At 37.0% G+C, this 17500-nt stretch overlaps 1 protein-coding gene across 2 annotated transcripts; it reads right to left on the reverse strand.

The window, feature by feature from the left end:
• Positions 1-6594: 6594 nt before the first annotated feature.
• On the reverse strand, positions 6595-17438 carry hgh1 (HGH1 homolog). 2 transcript variants are annotated; one of them, XM_079829883.1, is made up of 7 exons: positions 17355-17438; positions 16209-16798; positions 14094-14194; positions 13906-14004; positions 10496-10587; positions 9738-9860; positions 6595-7823 (listed from the first exon to the last, which is right to left on the reverse strand). In XM_079829883.1, exons 2-7 carry the CDS (start codon positions 16748-16750, stop codon positions 7647-7649), a joined length of 1134 nt encoding a protein of 377 aa, XP_079686009.1. In that variant the 5' UTR covers positions 16751-16798; positions 17355-17438; the 3' UTR covers positions 6595-7646. The 2 variants fall into 2 exon arrangements, with proteins under 2 accessions (XP_079686009.1, XP_079686010.1); XM_079829884.1 differs by having other exon boundaries at positions 7548-7823; positions 16209-16803; positions 17355-17408.
• Positions 17439-17500: the final 62 nt, after the last annotated feature.

The raw sequence follows: 17500 nt of genomic DNA on the forward strand, positions 1-17500 counted from the left end.
CACGTTCGGCAGACGCAGGCGAAACGCTCGGCAGACGCAGACGTCACGTTCGGCAGACGCAGACGAGACGTTCATTGAGACGAGTGCATGTTGCAAAGTCATATTAAAGAACCCATCGGAACGCCATATATCTCTCATGTTTGCCCCCGTGCTGACACTCCCAGCGCGGCTGACGCCCCTCAATCCATCTTCATCGGCCGGTGGAGCTCCGTGACCCTCCGGATAGGGCGGCCCAGGTAGCGCAACATCACAGATCTTTAAAAGGCAGTTCGTGGGAAAAATGGGCAGAAACGCTCGCGTTGACAACGCGCTAAACTGTGACGCGCACTAATGCACATGTGGTTTTGATTCCTTGTCCCACGTTAATGGCAAATGTCAACCTGAAGTAGGCTAATAACTTTAGTGGACAGAATGAAAACGGTCAAATGTAGGGCGTTTGTTGTTGATCAATAAAATGCAGTTATATTTATAGTAAAATATTTTCAAAAATTATTATTACAAAATATATCTTTAATTATGATGTCTTTATACACCGATCAGGCAAAACGTTACAGGAGAAGTGCAGTGAACTCTTCATCACCTGTTAGTGGGTGGGATATATTAGGCAGCAAGTGAACATTTTGTCCTCAAAGTTGATGTGTTAGAAGCAGGAAAAATGGGCAAGCGTAAGGATTTGAGCGAGTTTGACAAGGGCCAGATTGTGACGGCTAGATGACAGGGTCAGAGCATCTCCAAAACTGCAGCTCTTGTGGGGTGTTCCCGGTCTGCAGTGGTCAGTCTCTATCAAAAGTGCTCCACAACAAGTTTGAGGAGTTGATTTGGCCTCCAAATTGCCCAGATCTCAATCCAATCGTGCATCTGTGGGATGCGCTGAACAAACAAGTCTGATCCATGAAGGCCCCACCTCGCAATTTACAGGACTTAAAGGATCTGCTGCTTACATCTTGGTGCCAGATACCACAGCACACCTTCAGGGGTCTAGTGGAGTTCATGACGGGTCAGGGCTGTTTTGGCAGAAAAAGAGGGACCAACACAATATTAGGTCATAATGTTATGCCTGATTGGTGTATATCAAATGAATGCTTGCTGAATAAAAGTATTCGTTTCTTCTTTTTTAAATCTTACTAAATACTGAAGCCAAACTTTTTGAATGGTGGTGTAGTGATCAACAAAAGCTGTTGACGCAGACTTTTACTGAACCCGACATGTTCCTATTACAGACGGGCAGAAGCAAATGACGTTTTGGACTTTTAACTGCGGTATTCAAGGTTGCAATGAAAATATTATTGTTCTGTCATTGACAGAAATATGTGGGCCAAACAAAAGGAGAACTTGACCGTTCAGGAAACAGTGTGGTTTATACCACTGCACTAAACATTTCACGATCAAATTTGGTGATTTACAAACTGGCCCGGTTTGATGAGATGATTGGGGCCGGAGGAAGTGTGAGCGCACACCTCTTTTTTCCCTGGAAGTGTTCACTGCGCTCCTGAGATGCTCAATTGTGGTTTACAGCTGTTTAAACACAAAGATATTCTCACTGTGGTCAGTATAAGGAACCCAATTAGGCAGTAAAGTTGAACTGTAGAGGGGAATAAAAACTAGAGGAGGATCGAGTCAGTGAACTGCTGCAGTTGCCAGAGGTCGCCGTGAAGTGGAGCCATTTGGCAGAGGCCTTTATTCTGCCGGGATACGGGAGCTTTATTTCCCACTCCAAACAGTGGTGTTACCCTGATTTATAGACAACGGGGTTTATGATATGAAACGTGTCAGTTTTAGGTTAGAACTCATGAGAAGGTGAGAGAGAATTCGCAAATATATCACCCGTCAGCACGTATAGAACACGCTGTGAATTTGGAAATCATTTTTTTCCAATAACAAATTCTGCTTCTCAGGTGAACTGGCTTCACGCAGCTGTACTGGAAGAATAGGGATATTGTTTTCATTGACTATAAGCACATACTGGGTTCAAAATGCCCGTAAGCTGTTGATTTGTCTGTAAATTACGTGATTATATCACAATAAATCATTTTTAAAAAATAAAAGAGTAGCCTATGCATAGCATTGGAAAGTCTGATTCATTTTAATAGAGAATCTTTGCATTCATTTGCATTTTATAGGCTATATGTAGAATTTTAGATATTTGTTTGTGCAGAAAAATATTTAGTATAAATGAATAGTTCAATTTGTTAGTTGTTATAGAATTACAAAAATTACAGAATATAAATGTATAAATGACATTTTATATAATTCGTATTAATATTTATATATTAGTGCTGGGCAAACGATTAATCGCATCCAAAACAAAAAAGTTTTTGCTTAATATATGTTTGTGTACTGTGTGTAATTATTATATATATATATATATATATATATATATATATATATATATATATATATATATATATATATATATATATATATATATATATATATATATATATATATATATATATAAATACAAACTCAAATGTATACATTTAAGAAATATTTGCATGTATATATATTTATATAATGTATCTTATATATAAATATAAATACTTTATATATAAATATAACATATTTTTCTTAAATATATACATTCATGTGTGTGTACTTATACATAATAATTTTACACAGTACACAAACGTATATTATAAAAATCGCATATTTATTTTGGATGCGATTAATCGATTTCCCGGCACTAATATATATGTATTTCCTTAATGTAAAATATTAAATCAACTATTTTTTTTTATTGAATTTTGGCAATTTAGTTGAATAATTGAATATCCGATTATTCTGTGACTTATACAGTCATATGAATATTTACATATTTAATTGTCCATATTTTATTTGAAGAAATGTCATAATACTATGAATGCAAATTTAATGAAGCGAAAATGTCTGAAATGTGAAATGTACATCTAATTTATGGAAATAGTGAATAAAAACCCCATTAATTACAATAATTATTAAATAAATTAAAAAAACACTAGTAACAACATGCCAATTCTGGGTGGCTCATCTTACCCCATCTTAATTTTATAATTTTACATCAAAACAAAAACTATAACTTTTACATGAATGTGTCCACAAATCCCTCATCAATAAACAGACACTAAAAAAAACCTTTGATATTCAACATAATACAATGATACGCAAAATTAGATAAATTAACCTCAAAACAGCTTCGGCTGACTAAATCGCACAAATGTTGATATTCAGATGAAATGACAAAATTAAAAATAGCAAAGCCATTCATCAAAAGTGCTGAGATCAGATTTTGTGCCATCTAAATATGGGTGGGGGTCATCTTACCCCGACTTACCCAACAATTGTATGGTTTAAGTGTCACTTCTTAGTAATACCTTCATCTTTTGTGCACTTTTGTGAAATACGTATATGGTTCTAGTTTAGTTATAAGAAATATTAGAAATAAATATAAATATAATTAAATATTAAGTAATTTCGGTGTAGTTAGCTACTTTTTGATGTGATTTTTTCTTTTTAGTGTGACTAAATTTCAAAAGAACTTGAATTTAGTTGTACATACTTCACATTACTAGTAGCTTAGTGAACTGTTTTAAAAGTAACTCCTCTAACATGGCTTATTGTTGGCTAAAAATGTCATCATCTTCTTTACATGCCATTCATGGACCATGATCTCAATCCCAAGGCTTTTAGCAGGTTTAGTCTAAAACATGATTCGACTTTTCTCTTGCCTTTATCTTTCATATTTCTGTGGTTTGAAGATGTAAAATGTGACCTCTTCTGTGGAGGATGGAATTGAGACACCTCAAAATGTGGATGATAACCCCAGTGGACATTTATTTAAGCAGCACTGGTGATATTTTGACTGATTTAAGTAATTTGTTATTCTTCCTGGTTTGCGCTGGCCTGCTGTAGAATCGCAGGAGTGTTTTCAGTGGCGTACTTCCATCTGGTTTCTCCGGGATTCCTGGTTAATTCTCTTACCACCTGTTCAACATCTCATCTCAATCCCACCAACCCACCCGGCGCTCAGCAGAGGGCCTCATCAAACCCCAATCTCCACTTTAAAACTCACCAGGCTGTCAGAAGGATTAATATTGCCTCGGGCACCTGTGGGTTTACAGATAAATGACTTTCAATAACATGCCATCAATGATGTAGACTCTTTTCAGTCATGTTCTTAATCTATTTATGTTTAAAATTAAATTCAAATAATGTTTTTTATTATTATTATTATTTATTTATTTAAACATTTAAAAGTAGGGTAGACCAATTTGTTTTAGAAAATTGTTTTTGTTATAGACTTTTATACTAGGCCTATATCTTCCCATCCTGATACCAAATAGAAGTGGTCTAAAAATACAAAGCATATATTGCCAAAAGTATTAGGACCCCTCTAAATCATTGAATTCAGGTGTTCAGTCACTTCCATGGCCACAGGTGTATAAATCAAGCACTAGGCATGCAGACGCTTCTACACACATTAGTGAAAGAATGGGCCGCTCTCAGGAGCTCAGAGAACTCAAGCGTGGTACCATGATAGTCACCTGTGCAATAAGTCCATTTGTGACATTTCCTCACTACTAAATATTCCACGCTCAACTGTTAGTGGTATTATAACAAAGTGGAAGCAATTGGGAACAACAGCAACTCAGCCATGAAGTGATATGCAACTTAAAATCACAGAGCGGGGTCAGCACATGCTGAGGGTCACAGTGCGCAGATGTAGCCAACTTTCTGCAGAGTCAATAGCTACAGACCTCCAACCTTCGTGTGGCCTTCAGATGAGCTCAAGAACAGTGTGTAGAGCTTCATGGACTGGGTTTCCATGGCCGAGCAGCTCATCCAAGCCTTACATCACCAAGTGCAATGCAAAGCGTTGGATGCAGTGGGGTAAAGCACGCCGCCACTGGACTCTAGAGCAGTGGAGATGTGTTCTCAGAGTGACCAATCACACTTCTCTGTCTGGCAATCCTGATGGACGAGTCTGGGTTTGGCGGTTGTCTAAACTGCCCCAACAGATTTTAGTCTTTTACACCAATTTATAGATTACCAGACTAGTTTGTTACTAGTCCACCACAAGCTCAGCACCCGCATTCTTCGACTCGCTCATACGGGTCTACATCCCCACCAAAAGCCTTCGCTCGGCAAAAGAGCAAAAGAGCGACGGCTCGTAGGACCACCGCAGAGAGGCATGAAATCCCTCTCCAGAACATTTTCATTCACTGTTCCTTGCTGGTGGAACGATCTTCCCACCTCCATCCAGAATGCAGAATCACTGACAACATTCAAAAGCTGAAAACTCATCTCTTCCATGAGCACTTAACCTCATCTTAAAGGGATAGTTCACCCAAAAGTGAAAATTAGCCCATAATTTACTCACCCTCAAGTCATCCTAGGTGTATATGACATTCTTCTTTCAGACGAATAAAATCTGAGTTATATTACAAAAGTCCAGGCTAATCCAAGCATTAGAATTGGATTCATAGTTGCTCTGTTTTTGAAGTCCATAAAAAGTGTATCTGTCCGTCAAATAACTGCTCCACACGGCTCCGGGGTGTTAATAAAGGCCTTCTGAAGCGAATCGATGCGTTTGTGTAAGAAAAATATCCATATTTAAAACTTTATCAAGTAAACTTTCGACCGACCACCTTCCCTGTTCAATCTATGGAAAAATTGTTGAAAGTTCCCCTGCTGAACGAAAGACTAACGCGACCAGGTCCGCTCGTCATGACGTCACGTACGCATCTTGAGTTTCACTTTCAACATTCAACACTTTTCCACGGAAGACGGTCGGTCAAAATTTTACTTGATAAAGTTTTAAATATGAATATTTTTCTTGCACAAATGCGTCGATTCGCTTCAGAAGGCCTTTATTAACACCCCAGAGCTGTGTGGAGCACGTTATTTGATGGACAGATGCACTTTTTATGGACTTCAAAAAGAGCAACTATGAATCAAATTCTAATGCTTTGATTAGCCTGGACTTTTGTAATATAACTCCAATTTTATTCATCTGAAAGAAGAATGTCATATACACCTACACTATCAGAAAAAAAGGTACATTGCTGTCACTGGGGCGGCCTAAGGTACAAAACAAAAATGTACCTTATTAATATGTACCTTTAAGGTATTAATACGCACTCTTAAAGTACCTTTTGAGGTACTAATATGTACCTTTTAGGGGTGAGTAAGATCCAAAGATGTACCTTTTCACTTTTGTACCTTAGGGTACCGCCCCAGTGACAGCACTGTACCTTTTTTTCTGAGAGTGTAGGATGACTTGGGGGTGAGTAAATTATGTGCTAATTTTCATTTTTGGGTGAACTATCCCTTTAAATATATATATAAAAAAATGATTTTCGTCATTTCCTACCTATTCTCTAGGTAATGTCCAAAACGTAGTATTTAAGGCACTTTTTGTGATTTTCGCCTCTTCATGACGGATCGCTTCCTGTATTCCTCCGTTGTAAGTCGCTTTGGATAAAAGCGTCTGCTAAATCAGTGGTTCTCAAAGTGTGCCATTAGTGGTACTCAGGCTGCCTGTAGTGGTACGCAGAGCAATCGCTAAATAAATGAATGTTAAAACACATACATTTTCATTTAATCTTTATTTTATTTACCTACATGTAAGCACAGTGCAGTGTTAATGTACAAACTGTGTATTTACAATGTTAAAGTGGCTGACAACAATAAATATTCTTATTAGGAATAAACTGCCTCGTTTTTGAACTGTGCAGAGCTGTAGCTGAATAGTTAGGCCTGCCACGCTACTGTATTATAATGTTGGTCATTATGGTGGTACTTGGAGAGCAAAATATTTTCTGAGGTGGTACTTGGTATGAAAAGTTTGAGAACCACTGTGCTAAATGAATAAATGTAAAAAATGTTAACTCCACAAAAAGTTATACCTCCAGTTTCACAGACAAAGCTTAAGCTAGTCCCAGACTAAAATGCATCTTTGAGCTGTTTTAACTGAACGCAACTTGCACTGACATATCTTAAAATGTCACTTCCATTGTTTTGTCTCAAGATGCACACCAGTAATGTTTTTTCCAAGGCGCATTTATAAAAGAAACTTGAAATGCCTTAATTGAACTAAGGCCTAATCCTGGCTTAGTCTAAGTCCAGTCTGTGAAACCAGGCCATAGTCTGTGTGTTTTTAAGTCTATATAAGTTTTAAGTTGAATATAGTTTTATAATATAAATCACCCTACAGCAATTTCAAAGTCTACGGTCTAAAAATGTTGAAGTCAGAATACCATACGTCTTTTTTATGATATCTGAGATCTAGCTGAGGCACATTCAATGTCTTTAAAGCTGCTGGAAGATCCAGCAAAAACCAGTTTAAGCTGGGATCTGTGTTTTGGAACGTAGTGGCTGGCTCACGCTGATTTAGGTGGTTGAACACCCAGACTAGACCAGTGTATACAAGCAGCAAACCACCAAGATGGTGTGACCTGTTATCTTCACCACCGGCTAGTCAACTCCATAGACCAGCTTAGAACAGATAAAAAACAACTGTTATCCCCAAACCAGGTTTGTGCATTCATAATACAGTAGAGGTCAAAATTCATTGTTATGCAGAGCCTTTTATTCAATGATGTTGTACATTAAATTGAATCGAGTCCATTTCAAGAAGTAAATGTTTGTTTATTGTGTTTGTTGTCCATTTATCTCTCCAGGCCCTGTGGAGATTCATTCTGGTTCTTCTCTATCTCCTGTATGTCCTTTTCAATTTGTTCCAGCTCTTTGGTGTCCAGTACTTTCAGTTTTTCTTCCACGTCTTTAGGAATCTCCACCTCCATCAGATTCTCCATTCCGTCCTCCGGCTCGTCTCCAATCAAAACCTTAATCAAAGACACACAAAGTTGCACATGAAGCCCTAATGGACCGAATACGTTCCGTCAAGAGTTGTATATCAAGAGAAAAGTGGGAATGACGCATGACGGGAGCTAATGAGATGCCAGGCAGCACTTCAGTTTTACTGTCATTCCCGAGCACCAATTTCGGGAACCCGACAACATGGAAAAACGTCAGTAACATGATAGCTGTTAAAGTCTTGTTAGTTAGAAACTGCTGCATTATGAAAAAGCGCCCATTAATCCTGGATAAATATTAGCCTCGTTCTGTGCTTGGCATATTAGCTGTTTTATTGACGCTAATTAAAATGGTTGGGTTGAGGCAAATGGCCGAACCACTGCTTCTGGCCCGGAGTTCAAAAGGGATCTCCCAGACGTTATGGAGAATATCATGCTTTAATAGGAGACCCTGTGACATCTTTTCCATGGGGCCGTACCCAAATATACGCCTGCCACGGTGCAAGGAACAGGCTTTTTCCACCAAATTAGTGTCTCCTGCTTTTTTCGACCAAACTCATAAATCCTGGTTTTGGAGGACTGGAACTGATCTGCATACTGTCTGGGGTCTTCCAAAGCACAACAATCCACATCCACAGAAAATGTTGCATGCAACGACCTTGCAAAAGTGATGCAATGGAGATGCAATAGCAGGGCCGGTGCCACAGGGGGCGTCGCCCCGTAACCCGGACTATCCTGCCCCCTCAGTCAAAATGAATGGGAAAATGGATTTTAAAGGCCCACTGAAGTGCCTTGAAATGCACAGAATTAATGTGGTGATTTAATTTCCACTGAAACAGGAGTACAAGGCGGGACATATTGAAAAGCTCCTCCCCTTTTTTTTTAAATAGCCAATTGTTTTGTTTATATTACAGCTTAGCCAGAGACGTTGAGCTTGGTAAAGCCACAGTTTCCTCCTAATCTTTAGCTGTTTCTCCTCCTGATCTCCTCCATATAGCTTTAAAATATCATTCTGTGCAGAGTTCAAACGGGTCCGATACATTTTCTGGACTGACTCGATCACATGATCCCTGTGCTATCGTGTCTCTGGACCGACTCGATCACATGATCCGCTCTGTGCTGTGCCGGTTCACTGACACTAACGTGAAACCAGACTTCATTCGCCCCAATGGAAAGCATATTCACACTGTCTGAATCGTTCCCTACCCCCTATATAGTGCACGCTGTGCTATTAACCATGTATAAAATAGTAAATGTGTGAACAAGTGACCGATTTCATCCTCAGCTTCAGTGTCTGTTTATAATGTAGGGGGCGGGGCTTCAGATTGTAGAGAGCATTTGTTTGGACAGAAAATCTGATGAGAAGCTGAAGTGCAGAGTGATGTCATCAAAATCTGTGATCCATATTGGCGGAAGTGAGAGACTGCCATTTACGAATCCAAATTTGTCATTGTTTTGGAGCACATTAGCTTATAGATAAAGGTACGGCTAACATATTCATACTAAAAGCCAAAAACTTGATTTCATGGGGACTTTAATGATGGCACAATTCACCCTTTGCCGCAAGTTTGATTGACAGGCGATCTGACCAATCACATCGCCGAATCTGCCGTTTTGTCCGACAAAGCAGTCAGGAGAGTTAGTAGATTAACGTCAGTGGACTTGAACTTGGAAAAACAGTGTGTACTGATGTCTTTCCGCGGTTGAAACAACATTTCTTTTAGTGCTCATTCATGTTTATTTCATGCTTATCAATGAACTAGAAGGAATAGATAATCGGTTTAAATGTCTATAAAAAAATTAAAATTTCAAAGTTGAGACTTTGTTTCATCTCAAAAGTAACTCGCTCTGTCCTGTCTGTCAGCGAGAAAAAAAAGCAATGCTTTTTCCATAAAGGATTTATGCAATGCTGCCTAAATGTTTTCAGAGTAATCTTTACAATACCTGGACGAGCTTCTCACAGGCTGAGACAACATGCGGATCTTTCTCCCAATTGTGAAACTCCCTCATGATGGGATAAACGTTCTTGTTCTTCATAATGTCTCGGCCCACTCTGGTTGCTGTAAGCTGAACACAAACTGATCATTAAGAAACTGAACTACAGGACAGACAAACCAACATACAAGAGGGAAAATATCGTGATTATACACTATCGTTCAAAGTTTTGTGGTCACTGGTCAGTATAATTAAAAAAAAAAAGAACTTCATACTTTTTTCAGCAAGGATGCATTAGATCTGATTAAAAGTAAAGACATTTATAATGTTACAAAAGATTTCTATTTCAAGTAAACGCTGTTGTTTTGTACTTTCTATGCATCAAAAAATCCTGAAATAATGTATCATGATTTCCAGCACAACTGTTTTGAACATTGATAATAATCATAAATGTTTCTTGAGCAGCAAATCATCATATGATAATGATTTCTGAAGGATCATGTGACACTGAAGACTGGAGGAATGATGCTGGAAATTCAGCTTTGATCACAGGAATAAATTACATTTTACTATATATTAACATAGAAAACTGTCATTTTAAAATTTTAATAATATTTCACTGTTTTAATGTATTTATGATCAAATAAATGCAGTCTTGGTGAGCAGAAGAGACTTTAAGAAATCTTCCCGACCCCAAACATTTGAATGGTAGTGTATGTCAATTCCTTAAACACAAGCAAATTAAAGATTTGAGTTGTGGTTCTTACGAGAATGAGTGTTTCTAAGAGCATCTTGCGGATATCAGGATCATCTTCTCTCTTTTTATCGTCCGGCAGGTACTGCAAGTCCACCGGCAAACCTGTAAAAACAGATACAGAGTTACAGGAATACATATGTGAAAGGTGTATCATTGTTTTGCTGTTAAAATAGTGGCACAAAAAGGACACACTTCCCCTTTAAAACCCTTTCTGAAGTAAAAACAGTATGAGCAATGCTTGCCAATTATACAGCTCAAACATACTGCAAATCTTCAGAAAGGTCATATAAGGTCACTTATTAACTAGGAAAGTTCCTCTCCTTTTTGCAATCTGTGTATGAGCTGTTGTGGTCGGAGAGTGTGGCGCATTAAGAGGAGAATATGGTACGTATAAACATTTCAAACAGCTTTTATGAAACCGCAAACTTTAAAGATTCGGACAAATTCACAACTTCCTGCTGTAATGGCAGTATTTCCACTGTTCATTCCATTTTCCTTACACGTGCTGTTGGAAATATAATAAACATTCAACCTGTGTGTCATCAAAATGAGTAAAGAACGCCATCTATTGGACTAGTGTTGCATCAGCAGTCAAAGGAAAGTAAAGCTTTTTGTGTTTCTACTAGTGCTGTCAGTTAAACGCGTTATTAACGCCGTTAACGCAAACCTATTTTAACGGCGTGAATTTTTTTATCGCGAGATTAACGTTCTTTTTGGTCTAACAAACTTTGTAGTTTTTTCACATGCTGTTGCAACAACTAGTAACGTTAGAAAAACTACAACACCACTCCGGGTGTAGCTAGACCGGAAACAAAACATCAGGCACGCTGCGGCTGCCCACACTTGTTTCGGCCATTAAAACAGTAGACGTCATGGGCGTAGATTACGCGGGGGATGGGGGGGACATATCCCCCGCACTTTTAATAAAACGTACATTCGTCCCCCGCACTTTTACCGGGTCGCACCGGTCCTAGTCAACCCGCTCCTGGCGGGATTCGAACCGACGTCTAGTCGCACCGCTCTTACTGGCCTACGTCTGTTACACAAGCAAGTTCGTTTACGTAGAAGCCAACGTAAATAAATCTAGATTTAAATTAAAAGACACAAAATAATCTATACATAACCTGTCATTTTATTCGTATCCAAAAATGAGGCGATTTGAACACTATGGAGTGCTAACACATACTCGAAGCCATAGGGCGCGCTCTCAAAGAAAAAACTAAACTGATTCGTAGAAGTAACCCTGTCACGTTCCAAAGGCATTCAGCGCTGTAGCAGCAGCTGAATAAAAATAATCGCTATGGCGGATGAAACGTGACAACAAACACGATTTTTTTGACAATATGGTTTGTTTTTCCAGCCATCTCAGGGTATTTATTGACAATAAAGAATATGATTAATGCAGTGCTAACTGACAGCCTTTTTAATGTTTAGTATCTTCTGCTTGCCAAGGCTGCATTTATTTAATAAAAAATACAGTTAAAACATTAATATTGCGAAATATATTCACATATATATATACACAGATGTTTTAATTTGTAATGATATAGTAAAGTGTAATTTATTCCTGTGAATTTTCAGCATCATTACTCCAGTCTTCAGTATCACATGATCCTTCTGAAATCATTCTAATATGATCATTTGATGAAAAGGAAACATTTATGATTATAACCATTGTTGAAAACAGCTGTGGAAACCATGATGCATTTTATTTTTCAGGATTTTTTAATGAATAGAAAGTTAAATGAACAGCATTTATTTGCATTGAATAAAGCATGTATAAATCGTTTGTTATATTATAAATGCCACTTGATCAATTTAAAGCATGTTTGATGAATAAAAGTGTTAATTTCTCTCTTTTTTATCTTACCACAAATGTTTGAATAGTTTCATGATTTCCACAAAAATGAAGCAACACAACTGTTTTCAACATTGCTAATAATCATAAATGTTTCTTGAGCATCAAATGAACATATTAGAATGATTTCTGAAAGATCATGTGACACTGAAGACTGGAGTAATGATGATAAATTCAGCTTTGACCACAGGAATAAATTACAAAGATTTTTTTCTTTTTTACTATATATTCACACAGCTGCTTTACATTGGGATAATATGTCACTGTATTACTTTTTTTACTGCATTTTTTATTAAATTAATGCAGCCTTGGTGAGCAGAAGACTTCTTTCAAAAACATTGTAATGTTTCCAAACTTTTGATAGGTACTGTATATTTTCTGCCTTATTCAGTGATATTTTTTTATTTTACAAAGCATAAAATCCATGGGGACTTAATGCACAAGTGTTTGTAGTACATAAACCAATCATAAAATTGGCATAACATATAGGGAAAAAATTATAGATATTAGTGGTTATTGTTCAGCAGTGTATTTGATATCTTACTGAAAATCTGTCAATTAGACAAAGGTCAGAAAAAAACTGGTATTAGGCCTACACCTGACATTTCTGTCCCCCTCACTTCTGAAAAGATGGCTACGCCCCTGGTAGACGTGGATGGCAAGCGTGAGACGCCGAAATGAGAAACGTATTAAGCCATGGTTTAACTCAGGGGTCTTCAACTAAAAGTGCTTGTCTTGAGCGCTGCTTTCTGCTCTGATGGTGCGTAGCCTACACACCGGACGCGAATGAAGCGTTTTGCGCGAGTGATTTAAGTCAATGCAAAGACGCAAATAGACATTCTGCGGCGCGAATTAAGCGGCGTGCATGTCGCGTCATTCGCGTCCGGTGTGAGCGCACCATCAGTCTCTTCTTCACTGCATGCTTGACCGTGCGTCTGGGTCTGAAGTGAACGTAGTAACAGTGAGCATTGCAACGTTAACTGTTTCATTACGTCAAAAGGCTTCGCGGTCCGGATGGACGCATCTCGCGGTCCGGAGTTCACTAGTTGGCGACCCCTGGTTTAACTGCACTATAGGCGGAGTCCTAGTTTACCTTGCATGTGCACTTTGTAATTTTATTTTGTATCACCCTGTTTTGATCCCTTAGAAAGGGCTGTTGAAGGGGCTGTTTGTGCAACAAAGTATTTTTTTCACCCTTTTATTGATGGACAGTGCTACATTGTGTGAGCGATTATTTGCTCCAAGTGTGAATGTTGGTGTGAAATCGAACACTACAGTATGCCAATGTTGTTTTCAATAAAACAAACATTTGAACAAAGCAAGCCGATCCACTTTTCTATGTTGATAAGAGCATTAAAATAAGAAAAAATAATGGGACAAAAAGAAATGGGGCATTTAGAATAAATAAAAATGTGCGATTAATTGTGAGTTAACTATGGCATTAATGCGATTAATCGCGATTAAATATTTTAATCGTTTGACAGCACTAGTTTCTACACTACTAACACTACTTATGAAGTTCTTGAATCTGTAGGGCTTAAATCTGATTTAAAGGGCATCACCTTCATTCTCTTCCTCGGAGAGCTCCTCTGGTCCAGCCAATGGTAATACAAGAAACGGTAAAATATCCACCGCATCACCAAGCAACCACTCATGATGGGCTGTACGGACAAAAATGATTAAATGCACTCATTTTTGCATTGACTTTTAAATGATAGAAATTGCAGTAATCACATTGAGTCATTCGTACCGTGGTCAAAGCAGCAGTTTCTGAGCGTTCCCACCACCCCTCCTCTCCTGGTGGTCGACTCCTCGTACTGTGTGTACGGCAGAAGCCTCTGAATCACACACCTGTACAAACACACCACAAACAATATATAACCACTGTTATACTGTCTTGTATCACTGCATCACCATGCTTTTGGAGATCTACCATGATAATATCTTGTTTTGTTGCCTGTACCATAATAATACCATGTTTTTTGGACATGAACTATGTTAATATCATAGTTTTTTCCCCCTGTTCCATGATAATACAACATTTCTGGACATGAACTATTATAATATCATGTTTTTAAACGTACTATGATAATAGTATCTTTTTTCACTCCTACGTGATACTAATACCATGTAATACCATGTTTTTAGTCACGTACTATGATAATATATATTTTTTACTCCTACCATGGTAAAATACCATGTTTTTTGTCACATACTATGGTAATATTATATCTTTTTTATTCCTACCATGGTAAAATACCATGTTTTTGGTCATGTACTATGATAATAGTATCTTCTTTTTTTACTCCTACATAATAATAATACCATGTTTTTGGTCATTTACTATGGTAATATTATATATTTTTTACTCCAACCATGGTAAAATACCATGCTTTTGGTCATTTATTATGGTAATATTATATATTTTTTATTTCTACCATGGTAAAATACCATATTGTTGGTCATGTACTATGGTAATATTATATATTTTTTACTCCTACCATGGTAAAATACCATGCTTTTGGTCATTTATTATGGTAATATTATATATTTTTTATTTCTACCATGGTAAAATACCATATTGTTGGTCATGTACTATGGTAATATTATATATTTTTTACTCCTACCATGGTAAAATACCATGCTTTTGGTCATTTATTATGGTAATATTTTATATTTTTTATTTCTACCATGGTAAAATACCATATTTTTGGTCACGTATTATGGTAATATTATATTTTTTTTTACTCCTACCATGGTAATAACATGTTTTTGTTAATGTACTATGGTAGTTTTATAATTTTTTACTCCTACCATGAAAATATAATGTTTTTGGTCATACACTATGGTAATATTATCTTTTTTACTCCTAGCATGGTAACATACCATGTTTTTGGTCACGCACTATGGTAATATTATAATTTTTTTACTCCTACCATGAAAATATAATGTTTTTGGTCATGTACTATGGTAATATTATAATTTAGTTCACTCCTACCATGAAAATACCATGTTTTTTGTCACGTATTATGGTAATTTTTTTTTTTTAAATGTACTCCTACCATAGTAATACCATGTTTTTGGTCATGTACTATGGTGTAATATTATATATTTTTTTACTCCTACCATGGTAATAACATGTTTTTATTAATGTACTATGGTAATATTATTTTATTTGTTTACTCCTACCATGGAAATACCATGTTTTTGGTCACGTACTATGGTAATTTTTTTTTTAAACTATTTTTTTTACATATATTATGGTAATATTATATATTTTTTACTCCTACCATGGAAATACCATGTTTTTTGGTCATGTACTATATGGTAATATCATGTATGTTTACTCCTACAATGATAATACCATGTTTTTTGTCACGTATTATGGTAATTTTTTTTTTTAAATGTACTCCTACCATAGTAATACCATGTTTTTGGTCATGTACTATGGTGTAATATTATATATTTTTTTACTCCTACCATGGTAATAACATGTTTTTATTAATGTACTATGGTAATATTATTTTATTTGTTTACTCCTACCATGGAAATACCATGTTTTTGGTCACGTACTATGGTAATTTTTTTTTTAAAACTTTTTTTTTTACATATATTATGGTAATATTATATATTTTTTACTCCTACCATGGAAATACCATGTTTTTTGGTCATGTACTATATGGTAATATCATGTATGTTTACTCCTACAATGATAATACCATGTTTTGAACGTGTAGCACAGTATTATGGTTTACCTGTACCATGATAATACCATGTTTTGTTTGACACTATAATAATAATAATACCATGGTTTTGGAAATATGATAATGCAGTGTTTTCATGGTACAGCTCTAGTGCAGTGTACCTGTCCTTGTCCAGGATGAATTGTCGTGCCTCGGGCAGCTGTGTGAGGTTGGACAGCAGGGGTCCCAGATAGTGTAGTGAAGCTTTCTTATTGAAACCCTCAGTGCAGAAGATTTCCACCACTCGGTCCAGTCCGATATTCTGCTCCTGCAGAGCTCTGAACACCTCGCTGCACGTCCGCTCGTGCCGGCTCAGGTTACTGAGGATGGTGCAGATCCGATCCGCAAACACGTACTCCGGGTCCAGTAGCTTCGGGGGCAGTTTGGTCAGTAAGTCTGTCTCTTTGACCAAAGGCTGGTGAAGAGTCTCGTCCGCCGAGAGGTTAATCAGGGCATGAAAACAGTCCTTGACGATGGCGATGGAGGGGTCGCTGGTTAAAGTCACCAGGGCTTTGAGGAAGTCTGGCTTGGACTGCAGGTACCGGCACCCGTCCCGGTTTCCTGTGAGGCCCAGGATGTATTCCGAGGCCTGACCTTTGACATCAGCTCTCGTCCCCAGAGTGAGAAATGACACCAGTTCTGTTGCTTCTCCATCGCTAAGCATCTTGGGTCAGACTCAAAGTTTAATCCTGATTTTTTTTTTTCTTTTAGTCTAACCTCAAAAAGAAAACAGACAGTTTAAGCACTACTAGCTTAATAATATCAGACAGCTAAAGTCCTATATTAAATATGTTTTTAATTATATGCTACAATATTTCATAACTAAGTTTTATTCAAACTGCAAAAGAAAACACTGGTAGTTTCAGCACTACCTTATTAATAATAACAATAATATTAGACAGCAATAAAATAACAGAACAAAAATACAATAAATGGAATGATAAAAAATAAGAATACAATAAACAAAAATTAGACACAACAATGGGCATAAAAAGACTTTTGTATATATCAAAATGCCATTGCTTTACCATCACTGTACCATGGTACCACAGTACACACGTTTTGTAAGTAGTCAGAGTTTATTATAATTGTGCAGCATTACAGTACAGAAAAATTATAATCATAACAAACCGATCGCCATGTTTACAGTATATCGAACACGCAAAACCAAACATATGACCTATCATAGATCTACAACTGTAAAAAGCTCAGAAAATATATGATATAATATTTATAATTTTGTTAACATTAAAAAGGAATATACATACCACATTGGCGATATACAGAACACATGTGCCCTGAATGTAGTTCCTGCTGAAGGAATTGACATATCCCTGATCCAATCAGATTACACATTACGCACTTCTTTTTTACTAACTGGCATATGATTGGTTGGTTAACTCCAGGCTCCGCC

The sequence above is a fragment of the Gobio gobio genome (genome assembly GCF_949357685.1).
Source record: "Gobio gobio genome assembly, chromosome: 11".
NCBI lineage: Eukaryota > Metazoa > Chordata > Actinopteri > Cypriniformes > Gobionidae > Gobio > Gobio gobio.